The following is a 17,768-nucleotide window of genomic DNA, read 5'->3' as shown; positions in this document are numbered from 1 at the left end:
TTGATTCAGCTCCTTTTACCTGGTCTTCCAGTCTAATGGTAGTGTGACAGACTGAGCGAAGAGGCATTACATAAATAGAGAGTTGTCTTGTGGAGATATGGCAGAAAGTGGATCAATAAGACTCTCTCCCATTTGCCTAAAAAAGCCCTTTCTTTCCATGGAGAAAATAAAGGAACTTTTTAAGTAAAACTGAAAAGCGCAAGGATTTCTACTGCTGGCCAGTACCTGATCACCTATTGGCTACAACAACACAAGAGCACACAACAGATTCAAGCTTAATATTAACCTCTCCAAACTTGGCTGTAAAAAATATGACTTTAGTAATCGGGTTGTCAAAGCGTGGAACTCATTACCGGACTCTGTAGTATCATCCCCTAACCCCCAACATTTTACCCTTAGACTCTCCAGATTCCTAAGAGGTCAGTAAGGGGCGTACATAAGCGGACTAGAGTGCCTTCCGTCCCCTGTCCTATAGTCTCTCCTATATCTTGTATTTCTTCTCTACTATATCCTCTATAACCTTCATTTTGTATTAATGTGTATTGGACAAAAATAAATAAATAACAAAAATAAAATAAAAAATAGATCAGCAGAGGAATTAGATATTGTACAAGAAGGGCACATTCTGATTGGCTGGTTTTTTCCTGCTCGAAAATAATATCATTATAATCAGCAGGGAAAATATACAATATGGATACCTAGGGTGTATAGTATACACTCATTTTCCTAATTGTTGATGTTAAAAGGCTATGTAGGTTTTTACAATGATAAAGGGATTTTAAAAAAATAAGATTGTTAAATTCATTAGAGAATTGTTTTCCAAACTGCCTTCAATTTTCAGAGTTTTCAGCCAAGAGAAATAATGAGGGTTTTAGGTATTGCCAATTATGATGACCTAGCTCGTTCCCCCTTTGTTATAGCATTTATTATACTTCTTTTTCATCAAATTGCTTAGTTTGCAAAGAAAACAAATAGCTTAGGTTCCAAAGAAAACAGAGTAGAATATCTCAAAAGTATATCTGACTTTTTTCAGTAAGCTATCAATGAATAATTGTTTATTGTTCAAAATTAGCCACCCACATTTAGTAGCAAACAAATTTTGTTCTTACCTCTATGTTGCACAGACATTCTTCTAATTTGGACACTACTTCAGAAAACTCAGGTCTTCCCTACAAATGCAGCAAAACAATAACAATATGAATGCTGTGACAATACTTTTCACATTTTGCAAGCAGATATTTATAACTTTGAAGACTATATGCTTGGCTCTCAAGGCAGCTTAGGTTAAAGAAATTAAAAAAAATATTCTTCTTATCTTGTCTTTTCTGAAGGCATTTGCAAGTCCCTGGGAAATTGGGTGGGTGAAATTGTTACCCTGAATTATATGAGAATAAAGCAAAAGAGAGTAGACTTTCCTGCTTTATAATCCAATACCATTTTGGTTGATTCTTTTGTTCCCATCAACTCTATAGTCTTATCCTACATGACTTAGAATAGACCATAATTTTCCATAGGAACTTTTTAGTGATTATGGTGGGATGTATATTTCTGTGAACTTCACTAAATGATCTATCTTTCAGTTCAAACTACTGAAAAAAATTGTTTTACAAGATCCACGGTGATAGTGACCTGAAAGAAAATGAGAATATAAAATACACATTCAAACAAATAGCCATAACAGTGTAATTTTACACATATGGATGAGTCTCAGTTGTCTATAACACTTTGCGATATAGGATTTAGAAATAAGCCCTTGAAAATATCAATTTTCTTTGTATAAGTGGCTGAAAAGGGGAAATTCTGTGTACTGGTGATAATTAGAAAATTGAAGGAAAATAAAGGGATAGGAACAGAGAAAATTTATGGTATAGCATTGTAGTGTACCATTCTTGTTCCTCCATTTCAAAAATAATATGTAAGATTTGGAAAAAGTTAAGAAAGCAGCAATCAGAAATTGGAACATCTATAAAGTAAGATTGAAGTGTCATGTTTGAAGATCCAACAATGATGTTTGAGATAGGGATAGGAAAAGGGGTTAAAAATTACATATTGTATAAAAGAAGTACAGAAATATTGTGCTCCTGCTGTTATAATCCTAACATTGGGCATCCTCTAATGAAATGGATTGGTAGCAGATTCAAGGAAGACAAAATAAAACAATTCTATATATTTTAGCATATGGATTTCATAGACACAACATCTGATGATGGCTGTTGACTGAACTGATTTTAAAACAAAGTACCATTCGGCAAAATAGATAGCTATAAGAAACTTTCAGTATGTGACATTGTAAAAGGTCCTGTAGTAGGGTTTTGTCTTCACCCTATACTGCCCCAGACACATGCGTACAGACCTCACCAAAGCCTCCAGACTTCTGAAGCCTGGCGACTTGAAAAGCACCTATATTTAAGGAAAAGAATTTTGGGTAAATAAACTCATTGGCTTATCGGTTTTTCCCCCTTATGTTTTAAAACTATTTGCTCAGTTTCAATGGTCTACTTGAATCTGCGCTCTATGTAATTCCTTTGTAAATAAAAATATTTTTTTCATCATTTAAACTATTTTTCTGTCTAAAATTTGATAGCACCTTAATGAATGTTAAAACCAACTAGATTTGCTTAGATATGAGATAAGCCGCACATAAATTTAATAAATAAAAATAATTTAAAATAAATAAAATATACTTTATTAAATATTTATTTCGGCTCCTGAAGCTTTTTTTTCAGTGAAGGGAGGGGAAATAGCATACTTTAACTGTCATATATTGTTTCTCTTAATGCGAAATAGGTGGATATCCACCCGTAAGTGAAAGAATGTTTTACATATTCATAGTTCAAAGCTTACATAAATGGAAATGTGATAGGTTCACGTCTAGAATTTGACTCTGTTTTTTTATCGTCTAGTCTGGTTGTCATTTAAGACATTCCAAATGGAAACACATAGTCACGTTTACCTGGCTGAACTGATTAATATCTCCTGCACACCAAGACAACTAGACACAAGAACAGTATTTTTCCGAACGCCATCACTCTACTAAACAAATAATTCCCTCAACACTGTCAGACTTTCTACTAAATCTGCACTTCTATTCTACTAGTTTTTCTCATCATTCCTATCACCCATTTCCTCCCATGTTGACTGTATGACTGTAACTTGTTGCTTATATCCTAAGATTTTTTATTAATATTGCTTCTTCATTGCTTATTTGACCCCTATGACAATCATTAAGTGTCGTACCACATGATTCTTGACAAATGTATATTTTATTTTATGTACGCTGAGAGCAAATGCACCAAGACAAATTCCTTGTGTGTCCAATCACATTTGGCCAATACAATTCTATTCTATTCTTTTTTTTTAAAAAAAGTACCTTTTAAAATAAATGTTGTGATTAATTTTCATTGTAGAGCTGCAGGGATATAATGATCAGAATAATAAAAATATGTGAGCCCCACAATATATTTATTTGTTCTTTCTGTTTCCCTTCCAGGTGCCCTGCTCATTCTACTTGCTATGCTGATTCACTTAATAGCCCCGTGCCCCTCTTCATGCATGGTATGCTCTGAAGACGTTACTCTGTGCCAAGGGTTAACATATATACTAGGTAACCAAGTCAGACATTTTAAAGAAAACTCATATTTATTCTGTACTGTAAATTTACCCAGCCCGGCTGTAATTGTATTGACTACTTCTTATGCCTGCTGCTGCGAGGTAAATTTTCAGAGAGCTAGCCTTTCACATTTTGACTGAAGAGTGATAGCATTGTTTCATTTCTCATTGCCTTGGGGCCTTATCCAAACTATTCCAAGCCCTTCAGAGGTAATTGAAAACCTTTGTTACCGAGAACAGTCATTTCACTCAGCCAAACACTTTAAGAAAAAACAAAATAGATCATTTTAATAAGTTTTGTCCACATTTTGTGCAAAGTTCAAGCTGTCCACTGGCTGAATGAGCTATCAATTGCCTTATAACCCCGCCAAGGAATCTTTCAGCATTAGCAAGATTAAGTGATGTAGCACTGATACAGATTAGCATCATAAAGTGCATTATAATTCTGAAAGGATGCCTTTCTCTTCTCCTCCCACCTCTTGATGCTAAATGATCTGTAGAAATGCTAAAAAGATACAGTGGCTGTGTTCATTACTATTGCTTGCCTAAGTCAACAATTTAATCAGACACCTGATTAATACATTTAAAGTAGGGTTTGGTTTGTGGACTGACTCTTGAGTGGAGGGAAAATTAGCAGGGAAAAAATGTAGCTTAATAGTGGTTAAAGTAGTAGTTAATTAATAATGCCTTGCCATTATGCATTTATTTTTATAGTTTAGATTTCCCCCTCTCTGTCCATAAAGCACTCAAGAAGGTCATTGTGTTCTCTTTTTGCCTATGTTAAATATGTTAAATAGTGAGGGATTGAAGAAGCTTGAGACAGGCTTAAGACAAACAACTCTTTATTGTAACAATGTGTAAGATCCAGCAGTCTCCATTTTCCCACTTGAACAGCAGACCTTGGAATAAACTATGTACTCTCAATACTTAACACCCTTCCCCTCTTAGTTTGATCCAACGCTAGCATACATAGTCCCATAGGTAGGTGGGGTATTTAAGAATCCTAGTGGATCTGCGCAATTCAGTAGGGGAGTTGGCTTCACCCAGGAAAATTGGGTCTGCTGTCATCTCTGGCTCTGCCCATGGAAGCTCCTGGAAGCTATTGGGTGGGATCATGGGTCTTACTGGAACTGGTTTAGGGTCCTGACATCACTGGAGCCCTGGGTTGTCAAGTAGTGTTCCATTGCTCTCAGGTTTCACTCAGCTGTAGGGAAATCATTATTTGGGGAATTTTGGTAATCTGTGTTTGTGGGTTGGCGGCTGTGCAGTTGATCAATGTCCTGCCGCCATTTTCTACCATTGGCTAATGCTATCACATAGGACCTAGGACCTTTGACTTCTACGATTAGCCATAGGGACCTCTTGGAAAAGTTCTTAGCAAACACCTGGTCATTTATTTTAAATGACCTGGTTTGTTTTTGGATGGGTTGTTATCACTGGTTGAAGTAATTAGGGTTCAATATCTATCTAATACAGAACAGAGCTGGCGTCCTATTAATAACTTGGCTGGGCTTAATCTGATGGCTGCATTTGGAGTTATATGCTGCACCACGAGGAACTTCGCTCCATTTTTGCTACCGCACTGCATTCCCCCCATCTGGGCAGTAGTCCACCCCTGGACTTAATGCAGTCAAATACTGGGCATCTTTGAAACATAGAAACATAGAAACATAGAAACATAGAAGACTGACGGCAGAAAAAAACCTCATGGTCCATCTAGTCTGCCCTTATACTATTTCCTGTGTTTTATCTTAGGATGGATATATGTTTATCCCAGGCATGTTTAAATTAATTTACTGTGGATTTACCAACCACGTCTGCTGGAAGCTTGTTCCAAGGATCTACTACACTTTCAGTGAAATAATATTTCCTCACGTTGCTTTTGATCTTTCCCCCAACTAACTTCAGATTGTGTCCCCTTGTTCTTGTGTTCACTTTCCTTTTAAAAACACTTCCCTCCTGAACCTATTTAACCCTTTAACATATTTAACTATTTTGATCATGTCCCCCCTTTTTCTTCTGTCCTCCAGACTATACAGATTGAGTTCATTAAGTCTTTCCTGATACGTTTTATGCTTAAGACCTTCCACCATTCTTGTAGCCCGTCTTTGGACCCGTTCAATTTTGTCAATATCTTTTTGTAGGTGAGGTCTCCAGAACTGAATACAGTATTCCAAATGTGGTCTCACCAGCGCTCTATATAAGATCACAATCTCCCTCTTCCTGCTTGTTATACCTCTAGCTATGCAGCCAAGCATCCTACTTGCTTTTCCTACTGCCCGACCACACTGCTCACCCATTTTGAGAGTCAGAAATCACTATTTTTGTATATGGGATCTATCAGAATCAAATGTTGTCCAGGAAGAAATGTAAGTTGCCTGTTAGACTTAGATAATTAATTCAACGTCTATATGGCATTCAGATCATGTTGACATATGACAGCCAGAAACATGAAGGAACCAGGCATATCGATTAAAAAACATTCTGTGTTAATAGGCACAGATGAGAAATCCTTATAAATGATTCAATAAGCCAAGGCAACATTGATGGTTGGGTATAATTTACATTCTTCTTTAGGTCCCTCTAGCAAAGCACATAGATGAACAATTTGTACAAAATACATTCAATACATGTCTTTTAAGATGGAATCCATTAAAAGGGATCACTTCACTAGAAAAGCACTAAGAAGAAAACTATGCAGGTTTTTCAAGCCAGTCTATGAATTGATCAGAATAACTGAAGTCTTGCAGAGAAAGCCCCTTTTATTAAAATGTCTTTTACAACTTTGTTTTATATCTAATATTTAATGACAAATCTCTAATATTAGGACCACAAAGAGGAAGAGGCAGTTGTTTTGTCTGTAAAGATTTACCTGCTATATAAGAACACATTTTCTACTTGAGTCATTCTTTACATTTGTAGAATTAACAGGGCAGTAATCAATGGCCTAGGGGGCCATTGGCATGTTAATTTCTTGAAATAGAAACAAATCTTCTTTAAGCATGTTGGAGCATTCACGGAACACTTATATGAGACAAGCCCTTACCCATGGCCACCATTGTGCTTGCTTTAGTCTTAATGAAAAGCTAATTTTGCTGCGAAGATGGAAGAACCCAATGATTTTAAACGCTAATCAAAATCAATACAAATTAAACTTGCACTTCCTAAGATGAATTCCCTGACTTTGAACGTTGTACGTGGAAGAATTGACACCAATTTAATTAAACCACACTGTAATTGAAAGCTGTGTGAAAGTCACTGGTTTCCAGGGAATAATGTAAAATTTTTCTTTACCTGCTCTTAACATTTGTGAGTTCTTATTCAAGATTGTGCTTGAAAGGCAATTCAAAGCAATATTGAAAGTATTCTATATCATCTTGATTGGTCATGCCAAGAAGCATGCAAAATTGTTATTGCTTTTTTCCTCTAGGATTGCTTCATAAAATCAGAGATTGCTAGAAAACTTTCGGAGTGTGATAGGAATAACTTCTAGACTACACTTGATAGCTAAATAGTACAGCCAATTTGATAGTAGAGCCAGTCTAATGGTTAAGGCATCTGGCTAGAAACTGGAAAACTTTGAATTCTAGAACCACCAAAGGTACACAAACCAGCTGAGTGACTTTGGGCCAGTCACTCTCTATCAGCCCTAAGAAGCAGGTAATGGCAAACCATTGCAAAAAACAATGGGAAGGTGTTGTGGTTGGCTCTGGCCCAGCTCCTGCCCCAAGGAATGTGGAGGTGGATGCAGGGGAAACATCAACATGTCATAGGCCTCTTTTATTGCCGACAGAATCAGGTAGTGCAGTTTCCTTGGACGAAGAAGAAGGTGGGAGTGACTTGGAAGAGAGAGGCTTGGCACACAGCCCAGGAAGCCAATTTCCATTATCTTCGGTCGATTCGGATGTGGAAGTCTTGGACCCACGCAGGCGCAGAGTTATGCGTAGAAGAGACCAAATGAGGACATATTACAGGAGATAAGAGAGGCCACCTGTGTTTGGGTGGGGCTCTAGTAATTAGAGCTGCTGATACAGGTTTGGCCATTGTGGAAGATTATCTGATCGCAGTTCTTCAAGACCATGCTTTGCTGTTTTCCAGACTTTGTTGATTTTTCATGCCTTTGAAACCAAAGCAGAGCAAAGTGTGTGTCTCACTTCATTGGAAGGAGGGCTGTGACGTTTCTTCACAGCTGCTAGCTAAGTACTTAAGGACTGATTAAGGGAATTGTACAGCCTACAAGGTTGTTTTGGGTCGAGTGCTCTTTGCAATACAAAAAGGGTGCTTTGTTTCTTTTGAATTTTGTGATAAAGAACATTGTTTTGAATTTTCAAACTGTCTGAAATTTGTACCCTTGAATTTTCAGGAGGCTCATACCAGAGAGCCCAACAGAACAGAAATAAACTATAAAGGACATGTCTAGACCATTACTGGAGTTAACGTAACATGAATTGACAACCCCCCCCCACAACAATTGTGCACATCTTTCGCGACAGAACATGTATATGTATATGTTTGCAAAAAGTGAATAGCATCTTGTAAAGCTTTGCTTTAAGCTTGTAAAACTGTACTGAACAAATTGCTAAGTATAGAAATATAATTCAAGACAAAGAACAATTGCAAGATGGAGAATGCTATTCAGATCATAGAGCAAGGCAAGGTGAGAATGAAAGATAATAAATAGATTAGATACAGTAAAATATGAAACAGACACACCAAATAATATAAGAAAGGAAGACATGGCAAAAGAAAGAGGAATATTCTGTAAAAAGTAGTGATTCATTTTACTTTTAAAAAAAGCCCAACTCTATAACAAATAGATATATAACCACAAAATGTAAACAGACTCCCCCAGCCCTGCCAACTTACATTTTCTTTATCACATCTTTAATAATACACACACAACACACACAAAATATTATCCCAGCTTTAATAGAAGAGTTTAATAATTGTTGTATTGGGTTGGGGGGACTACACGAAGGGAGCTAATCTCATGTATACACAGTGACAATTGAAATTAATTAACACATGACTTTTGGCTTCTTGTTAGAACTGTTTATCTCACCACCATGAAATCTCTTTGGAGGCCAGTCTGGTGAGGTTTGCTCCTGTGTGCCCTTTTACTATTTCCAATTTATTCCACAGGTTGTTGGATGGGTAGATGTATCCAGTAGTGGGTTTCAAAAAAATTTGCTGCCAGTTTGGTGGGTGTGACTAGGTGGGGGGGGGCATGTGACTGAGTGGACATGGTCAACTTAATGTCACTCATGCCCCGGCCACTCAGTCACATGATCCCCCTATCTAGCCATGACCACAGGAAAAGGTAGGAAAGTTTTTGGAATTTCCACCTGTCTACACCGGCCCTCCCTTCACCAGCTGCCCAGTTTTCCCTACTTTAGCGGCCCTAGCCTCACTTCCTCTTTCTCTGGGCTGCTTACCTTCCATGGTGGCTGATCCAGTGTTAGGAAGGCAAGCTAACCGGAGTTTTCAGTGGTTTACAGACAGCCACTGCAGCTGGAAAGCGGCTGGTAAAGAAGCCTCCCAGGCTGCTGAAAAGTACCAGAAGTGATGGAAACAACTGCTGCCCTGCCGTTGCTGCCATGTTCTTTGCAAATGTGCATCCCATTGGACTTGCAAGGCAATGGGATGCGATTGCGCAAAGAATATGATGGTGCTGAACATAGCAGATAGGGTGAGGGACCAGCAACTGGGGGGACCAGTTTGGGGGCGTGGCCAGACAGACATCACTACAAGTTCGATGACCTTGGCCAAATTTCCACCAATGGTTCGTGCGAACCAGTGCGAACCTGCTGAATATCACCTCTGGATGTATCATACTTGGTTGCAAAAAGAATTCAGACAACTACTAGATCAAGAGGGTGGTAAGCTAGAGAGGGCCTGGGATGAAATGGATTATTTGGGCCATTTTTTACTCAAGATTGAGGCCAGACTATAGAAATGAGACAATATTAGTCACATTTGTGGATGATTTTGGAGGGTTTATTTAAATGAATAACCAGCTGCATTTTGTAGCTCGATTTCTTATGTAGTTTGATTGCTTGTACCATACTTTTGTCACAAATAATAGTTAATTAGTAATAACTAATAGCTGTTATTTAATTAATCATTTGTCTAAAGGCTTTGCTTTAAGCTTTCTGACTGGACTGTGAATTATATTAGGTAACACTATTCATCTAGAAAATACTGCAATTAAGTCTTTGGGCCTAATTCACTAACATGCTGGAATTCAAGTCTTGCATCAGCAATCAATCAAATTATTTTCGTTATTTCAGAGGGCCGTGCATTCTGCTAATACTTCTATAGCGTTAAATAATTGTTTCTTTAAAGCCTATAATACTTGAATTGTGGAAAAGGGAATCACCTTATCTGTTCTAAGAAACAATTGGCAGATGTAAGAGAGGCTTAGTTTTACTACAAGTTTCCTTCATGCTCCTGTAGATCTCAGAGTCCAAACTTGGTTATATGATAAAGGAACATCACAAAAAACAGTGCTGTTAACTCACTGTAAAAACCACTGTTTGGCTTGCTAAAATGGTTACTCATTCAACAGTAGCACTCTATCATCCATCCATCATGCTTGCACCTGTGTGATACGCAGGCTAAAACTCAGCTAATCTATCCTCCAGAGGACATGATTGAAAGCAATACACATCCCAGCAAGGAACCATTCTCTAATGCATTAATGAGAAACCCAGGGGAAATCCTTCAAGGCATCAATAAGCAAACAGCATGCCTCGCCCTCCGTCAAGTTTATTACTTTTTACCTGAGACAAATAAAATCCATATTGTAAAGGGAAAACGGCACATGACCTCCTCCCAGCACAGATAAACATTAGTAGCAGCAAATTGGTGGGGGAGCTCAAATGCCATTGCTACACAGGAGAGGGGCCTTTCTGGGAATGCTTGAGAGCGTCAGGTCAGGATCGAGGTGGGGTCATCAAACAGCATGTGGGAAGCTTGTATGGTGCCTGCTTGTCCTATGCTTGAATGAAAGCATTGATGGTTTCTCACATCCACAAGAAAAGGGGGACTTTTTAAAATATTACAGCCCGTCACCCCCTCCACCAAATGATTGTAATAAGCAATGCATCAACTTGAGATGCCTGGTAGAACAGATGGTTTTCTGTTTTCTGAACAAATAGGTCATGTTGGAACACAGTGAAAGGAATTATGAATTCATGGGTAAAGAATGAATGTTGCATGAAGGTTTTGATGAATCTAAGGCAGGGTCTGAACTACTAAGAAGCCAAAAGAGGACTGGTGGTGCATCAATCCTGAAAGGGAAGATTGATTGACCATGTTATTCAGCCGAGAGAGGTTGAATGAAGAGTTGCCATTGGCATAGTAGAGTGAGCCCACACTGATTAGGAAATTGGTCTACTACAGCCATAATGTTTGTCTGCCCTGGATATATTATGGTAATGTTAAGGGATTTTTTTTACAAGATTTCCCCATTGGTATGGAAATATATCTGCCAACATAAAGACAATATTATCCCAGAAGACTTTGATAGCAATGTACTTTTGGTGTCTGTGATTTATTTATTGGGAAAGTCTAGGTTCAAACTTAATATCAACTGCTCCAAACTTCTGTAAAAAATATGACTTTAGCAATCGAGTTGTTGAAGTGTGGAACTTATTACCAGACTCCGTGGTGTCAACTCCCAACATTTTTCCCTTAGACTTTCCACGGTTGACCTCTTCAGATTCCTTAGAGGTCAGTAAGGAGCGAGCATAAGTGCACTAGTGTGCCTTCTGTCCCCTGTCCAATTGTCTCTGTTATATTTTATATATCTTTTCTCCCATTCATATATCCTTTCCTCTACTCTTCATTGATGTATTCTATTCTCATATCTCTTCTTCTATCCCTTCCCTGGTATTTACTACTACATGTTTTTATTCTCTTTAACTTTCAACTTGTATTGGAATAAATAAATAAACAAACAAACAAACAAACAAACAAATAAACAAACAAACTGTGCAATCAACTCATGAAGGCAACAAAGGTCTCAACCAAATTCGTTCCACAGCCAAACTGAAAGATCATAAGGCATTCTAGATATTATGTCCATAAAACCTTTCTGCTTGTAATAGGTTGTATAAGGCAAAGATATAAAAAAGAATAAGAATCATCACTCACCCCTTTCTATGAAATACGGTAAGGTCAATTATAATCCCACCTTAAGGGAAAATGCGGAGATATAAAGGACATCCATCCAGAATATGTTCTCAAATGTGCTGCCAGTAATGTTAGACACACAATAAAATCATTAACAAGAAATAAACCTGTGCAATACCCTGATTTTAGACATCTGTCTCAATAACTGGATAGTGGAAACATTTTTTATGAAAAGAAAATCCACTTTTCTAACATCTACACGTCACAACTCTCATTCCCGATGTAAAACATTTGGTATAAGATTGTAAAACTGAAAATAGATAATTTGAACTAGTTCAAGGCCAACGCTCCTGAACACAGATGAAAATTCTGCTTTTCTGCAAGTAGTTGAAATTCAAATAAGAATTCCAAACACACTGAATATACAATGTTATTATTTAGCAAGACTCTTCCTTTGTGACCCAAACCCCTCTATAATGTCACATTGCTAGAATCTTTCATTTCAGTAAGGTCCTTTCAAATTTTCACTGAAATGTGTTATTACTTCTTGTTGATTTGGGCACATTATAAATAATCTTTCATTCATCATTTTAATAGCTCCCATAGTTGTCTCAATGTCAATTTTTCCACCCATGATCTGAGGAGTATAACTATAAATTTCCTTGCATTTCCCTCTTTAAAATAAGATGAAAAGGGGTTATAAAAATTATTTGATTTGAAAAATTGATTATTTATGTGATCTATTTTACTGTGCTTTTATTGGCCTCTGTATACTGTCCAGATTACATAGCAAATACAAATTTTGGACTTCGTTTTATTAATTCTATAGTTTGGGGTATTTTTTTTTACATTGTACTGCATTTCCCCAAAAAAGATGTAAGGAGTAGAAATATCATATTTTAAAAACACAGCATTTTTATAATTATGGCATACTAACATACTGAATGTTGATAGGCACTTATTTGACCATCTTGCTCATTTGTATATGGTGAAGTGGGCATTTATTCATAAATTATTCCAAACCTGACTTAAATCTCACATTCTATATTTCTTTATTTCTCAACTCTGCTAGTATCTTTTTCTCATCTTCCTTTAACTTGCAAGAAATGACTAGTATTAAAGAAGAGGATGTGAATTACAACTTTGTACACATATAGAAATTTAATTATGCTTCTCTTCTTTTCTCATAGCTGCTCCACTATCTACCCAAGCTTTAATTATTACTGATGGAAGTATCACTTCAGTAGAAGGGTTTAACCTCTCTTTCCTACTTAATGCAACTTTCCTAAGCCTTAGCACTAATGGGATTAAAGCATTTAATGATGATGCCTTCCTTGGACTTAGAACACTGAAGACTTTGCTGCTGGATCAGAACCAAATATCAAGCTTTTCTATCACATACAGCACATTTCACGAACTTCACAAGCTTCAGGTGCTGGTGCTAAGCAACAACGTTTTAAGTACCATTCATGGCACCTGGTTCAAGAACACGAAGGCTCTTATTAGACTCCATTTAAATGGAAATCAGCTTACCAGCATCAATGTCGACAGCTTTGAGATGGCAAATCTTGGCAACCTCAGAATCCTGGATCTATCAAACAATTTCATTAACTCCCTTGCAAAGAGAGCCTTCCATGGCCTACCTCAACTGATGGAAATAGACCTTTCTAGGAACAGGCTAGCTCTCATCCCTGACACATTTTCTCCACTTGGTCAATTAAAACTTCTTAGCCTGGACCAGAATTGGTGGAACTGCACATGCAACCTTTATGATCTAGCTTCCTTTCTCAGACAATATGTGAATTCCTCAAAAATACTCAGAAATCCTGAAAACATGAACTGCACAGCTTCTGAAAACCCATCGGTAACAAATCTGCTTCAACTCACAAAGATCAACTGTAAGTCTGCACTGAAGCAACCATCCAGAATTTTTAAAAAAGGGAGAAAGAAATATGGGCGAGACATTGCATTGGTAGCGCTGTTCTCCTTTTTAGGTAATGATTCTCTTAACAAGGTGTTGCTTGCTCAGTCCCTAGTTTTATGTTTATATTGGCATTCTTCACCATTTATGGAGTAAAAAAAAATCATAGAGCCGGATGTAGAATCTGACAATGATCGATCTTCTCTAAGCTGATTTTTATTCAGATGCTAAAGCAGCTTTTGCACAATCTATTTGCATTTAGGGAAATTTGATGGGAGGACTTGCCGTTCAGAAAATGGCAATTCAGGATTGGGGAGAATAATTAATCTCATAACATGAATTTACTAGAAAAGTAGCTGCCACTTCTAGAGTTCCCTCTCGCATACAGTGCTCTAAATTATCTTTGCTTTTTTGTGGATAACATAGAAACATAGAAGACTGATGGCAGAAAAAGACCTCATGATCTATCTAGTCTGCCCTTATACTATTTTTTGTATTTTATCTTAGGATGGATATATGTTTATCCCAGGCATGTTTAAATTCAGTTACTGTGGATTTACCAACCACGTCTGCTGGAAGTTTGTTCCAAGCATTTAATACTCTTTGTATGTAGAAAAAAAAAAGCAATTTGCTGCAAATGGCCATAAATGTATTATCCAAGAAAAATCTAGGCGATCCATTTTGGCTCAACAAGCGGGGGTGTCAAACTCGTGTCATCATGGCATCGACACATGACATATCATGAGCCCCCCCCCAACTTTGCTAAAGTGGGCTTGGACGTTACCAGTGCATACGCCTCCGGCCTGCAGGCTGTGAGTTTGGCAGCTCTGCCATAGAGAGATAGATGATCCTGGAGTCTGCAATTTTGCAACGTGTCAGCTTTTGCCTTTGACAGCAAAGCCAGCCTTGCCATTTTGGCTTTTCGGAGACCTCTACCCTCCCCCTAGGCATTGCTGCTGAGGCAACAAGTTGTCTACAGCTAGCATTGGTTTATACTGTGTAGATTCACTTCCATCCAATATTTCTGTTTTTCCATTGTTAAGGTGTATTTGTAACCTACTAGTGCAGTTTATTTTAAGGTTTCCAAATATCAATTGAAATAGCTCCATGCAAATAAAGTATTGTTAAAATGTTGTTGGGAGCCCACTAAATATATATATATGCAGAGCTGAAAGGATTGGATATTGTAGCCTAGAGGATAATTCTCTGCCTTACAAGGCAAAGGTTGCAGGTTCAAGTCCCAGTAGGTATGGCTAGCTGATGAGGCCAAAATAAGGCCGAAATAGATCTATCCTAGTCTTGTGTGTGTATCACATGTTTTTTGCTGAATTTTTAAAATTAAGGCAGACTTTGTACCAGAGAGGGGCTATATGTTTTTTTCTGTTGGATCACCCTGGTATATTGAAGGAACGTCACAGCTCCTTTTTGCCTCTGGGCCCAACCAACAGAAAAAAACATATAGCCCCTCCCTGGTACAAAGCTGAAGGGATCAGATCTGGTGGTCTAGAGGTTAATTCTCTGCCTTACAGGGCAGAAGCCCCTGGATCAAATCCCAGTAAGGGTATGGCTAGCTGATGAGGCCAGAACAAGGCCAAAATAGTGCTATCCTAGTCTATTTCAATGCAGTCAACACTATGGATTTGTTTTCTTACTCTTTTGAGTTACAATTTCTCATTTCATAAGCTGAGTAGGAGAATTCACAGTCTGATCTTGTGTGTTACACTGTTCACATTATAGTTGTTCATGTAATCCACTTGTCTGAACAAGATATTTGCAACTGTTGGTTTCCAACATACTACAGGAATCAACTGTCATATGCCTATTGAGCAGAGCCCTCTCTTGTGCCTGGTATAGAATATATTTCATTATTTTGGAATGCTGGATTAGTTGCTTCTTTGATATGACCCTCAGCACTGCTCAGCTGACAATATAGTAATCTCCGTCCTTAAAAAAAACCCTGCTAAAATTATATCTATATTTTGGAATCGAAATGCTTGCCTGAAGCTATATCATTGCCTGAAGCTATACCATCTTAGGCTCTGATCTTATTTCATTTCACAAACTAAGAAATATTAAGCATACATCGCGCATGGAAGAGAGACGGCCAAGATAAAAAAGCTATGAGGATGCCGAAAGAATTGATAAATGACATTTTTCTCCCTTCTGGAGTCAAATAAAAGTGTTAGTTTAGTAGCTCTTTATTTGAAATAGCAAACCATCTATATACATAAAAAAGCTGAAGTTCCCTAGACACTTCAACACATCCCAGGTTTCATTCCTTTTGGCTTGTATTATTTACTTCACAACCTTACTTGCACATTATTGGAAACTACACATAAACTCAAATTGATTAGAATGTATTGTATTGTATAAAAATTGTTTAAAATTAGCAGGGTGGGAGACTGTTCCATCGCCATACAGTTTATGCATTATAGATTTCATTTAATTCTTGAAAAATATTCTATGCAAAATCATTGACATATATAGTCATAAAAATATGAGGGGATTTAATTGGATCCCTAGGCAACTCTCCTTTTCTTCTACATTCAACAATCCCATATTGCAAGATAATCAAATAAGTTATGTTATTTTTATTACAGCTGTATTTCAATGTCTAACTTTTACTTCTCTTACTGTAAAATCTTGATAAACTTTCTATTTGTTACAGGAGGTGCTGGTCTTACTTGCCTAGCTTTAGCCTTCTTTAACAGGAAATTTCAGTCTGACAAAGCAAACGGACACTCATCAGAAAATTGTTGTTGCCGATCCCAATGTGATCATGAGCCAAGAAATTACCTCACAAAGAGGTACTGTAACTGCCACTTAACTTTGGAAAATGAATTAAAATTTATGTCAAACCTGGGTGCTGCAAAAGAAATGCCACATTTACAGGAAAATAGTTATCAAGAAACAATAAAGCCAGAGTGTAAGTACACAGGCCCCAAAAACCCATTTGGAAGCATTCAAAGTAAAAATGAACCAACAAAAAACAAGCATTTCTTATGCTTTAAATGTAAACTGCTCCAATCTTTCCCTCAAGATGCTTCTCAGAATATAGACGTACCTCATAAAACAGAATCACCGCTGCAAAAACATTTCCAAAGGGTTCTACATTCAGAAAACTCTGGGCAATTTGTGGAAGATTCATTAAATGCAAGATTAAAAGATGATACAACTTTCAATCGGGGTAAGTAAGCTTTCAGAAAGAGAAAATGAAAAAACAAAAACAAACAAAAACCCCTTCATTGCATGTTGTCCTAGACCAGTGACTGCGAACCTTTTTTTCCTCAGGTGCCGAAAGCACATGTGCGTGTGCTATCACACATGCACGAGTGCCCACACCCATAATTAAATGCCTGAGGATGGCAAAAATGGCCTCCCCTGCCCCCAGTGGCCCTCAGGAGGCCTGAAACAGCCCATTTTCCAAATTCTGGTGGGTCCAGTAGGTCCATTTTTTGCCCTCTCCAGGCTGCAGAGGCAAAAATGCCCTCCCCCATCTCTTTGGAGACTCTCCAGAAGCCGAAAATGCTCTCCCAGATCCTCTGAGCAAGCCAAAAATCAACTGGCCAGCATACACATGCATGTTGGAGCTGAGTTAGGGAAACGGCTTGCGTGCCAGCAGATATGGCTTCGCATGCCACCTGTGGCACTCATGCCATAGGTTCGCCATCATTGTCCTAGACATAACATATTGCAACATCAAAATGAAAGTGGAGCCTATGGGTCTTGGATCCAAGAATATTTGAACAAGAGAAGTTAATCAGAAATGTAATTAAATCCCATGCCTCTATAGCCTACCTGAAACAGCACAATAATTTTGATCTGTGGAACTAAATACATTGTTACTAGCTACACAGATATAAAGTTTACTACAGAGATGTGGAATACAGTAGATGCACATAATATATTAATTCATCCGTCTTCTTTGATTTTGGAACTGTGATAACAATACCACAAAGATAGAGGTAGTTTCATGGAAAGGACAGCTTTCTGGCACAGAAAGTTTGAGATGAAGTCAGAGGAAGAAAGAAAAGCACATTCAATTGGGGGTAATAGCTCTCAATCATATCCGTGGAGGTGATGACTGATAATTGAGTCGCTT

General features: G+C 37.7%; 2 protein-coding genes across 2 annotated transcripts in view; one reads left to right on the top strand and one right to left on the bottom strand.

Moving 5' to 3' along the window:
• TNNI3K (TNNI3 interacting kinase) overlaps positions 1-17,768 on the bottom strand; it is a 297,450-nt gene that overhangs the window by 45,376 nt on the left and 234,306 nt on the right. Inside the window, exon 22 of the mRNA XM_070746161.1 lies at positions 1,110-1,169. Within this exon, the coding sequence (XP_070602262.1) occupies positions 1,110-1,169 (60 nt within the window). The remainder of the gene's footprint in view (positions 1-1,109; positions 1,170-17,768) is intronic.
• LRRC53 (leucine rich repeat containing 53) lies at positions 3,514-17,212 on the top strand. Its single transcript, XM_070744238.1, has 3 exons — positions 3,514-3,604; positions 12,936-13,609; positions 17,135-17,212. Exons 1-3 carry the CDS (start codon positions 3,514-3,516, stop codon positions 17,210-17,212), a joined length of 843 nt encoding a protein of 280 aa, XP_070600339.1.

Source organism: Erythrolamprus reginae, chromosome 3 (assembly GCF_031021105.1).
Source record: "Erythrolamprus reginae isolate rEryReg1 chromosome 3, rEryReg1.hap1, whole genome shotgun sequence".
In the NCBI taxonomy this organism is placed as follows: domain Eukaryota; kingdom Metazoa; phylum Chordata; class Lepidosauria; order Squamata; family Dipsadidae; genus Erythrolamprus; species Erythrolamprus reginae.
Note: the sequence above shows the minus strand (reverse complement) of the source record. Positions and strands in the feature narration are given on the sequence as shown.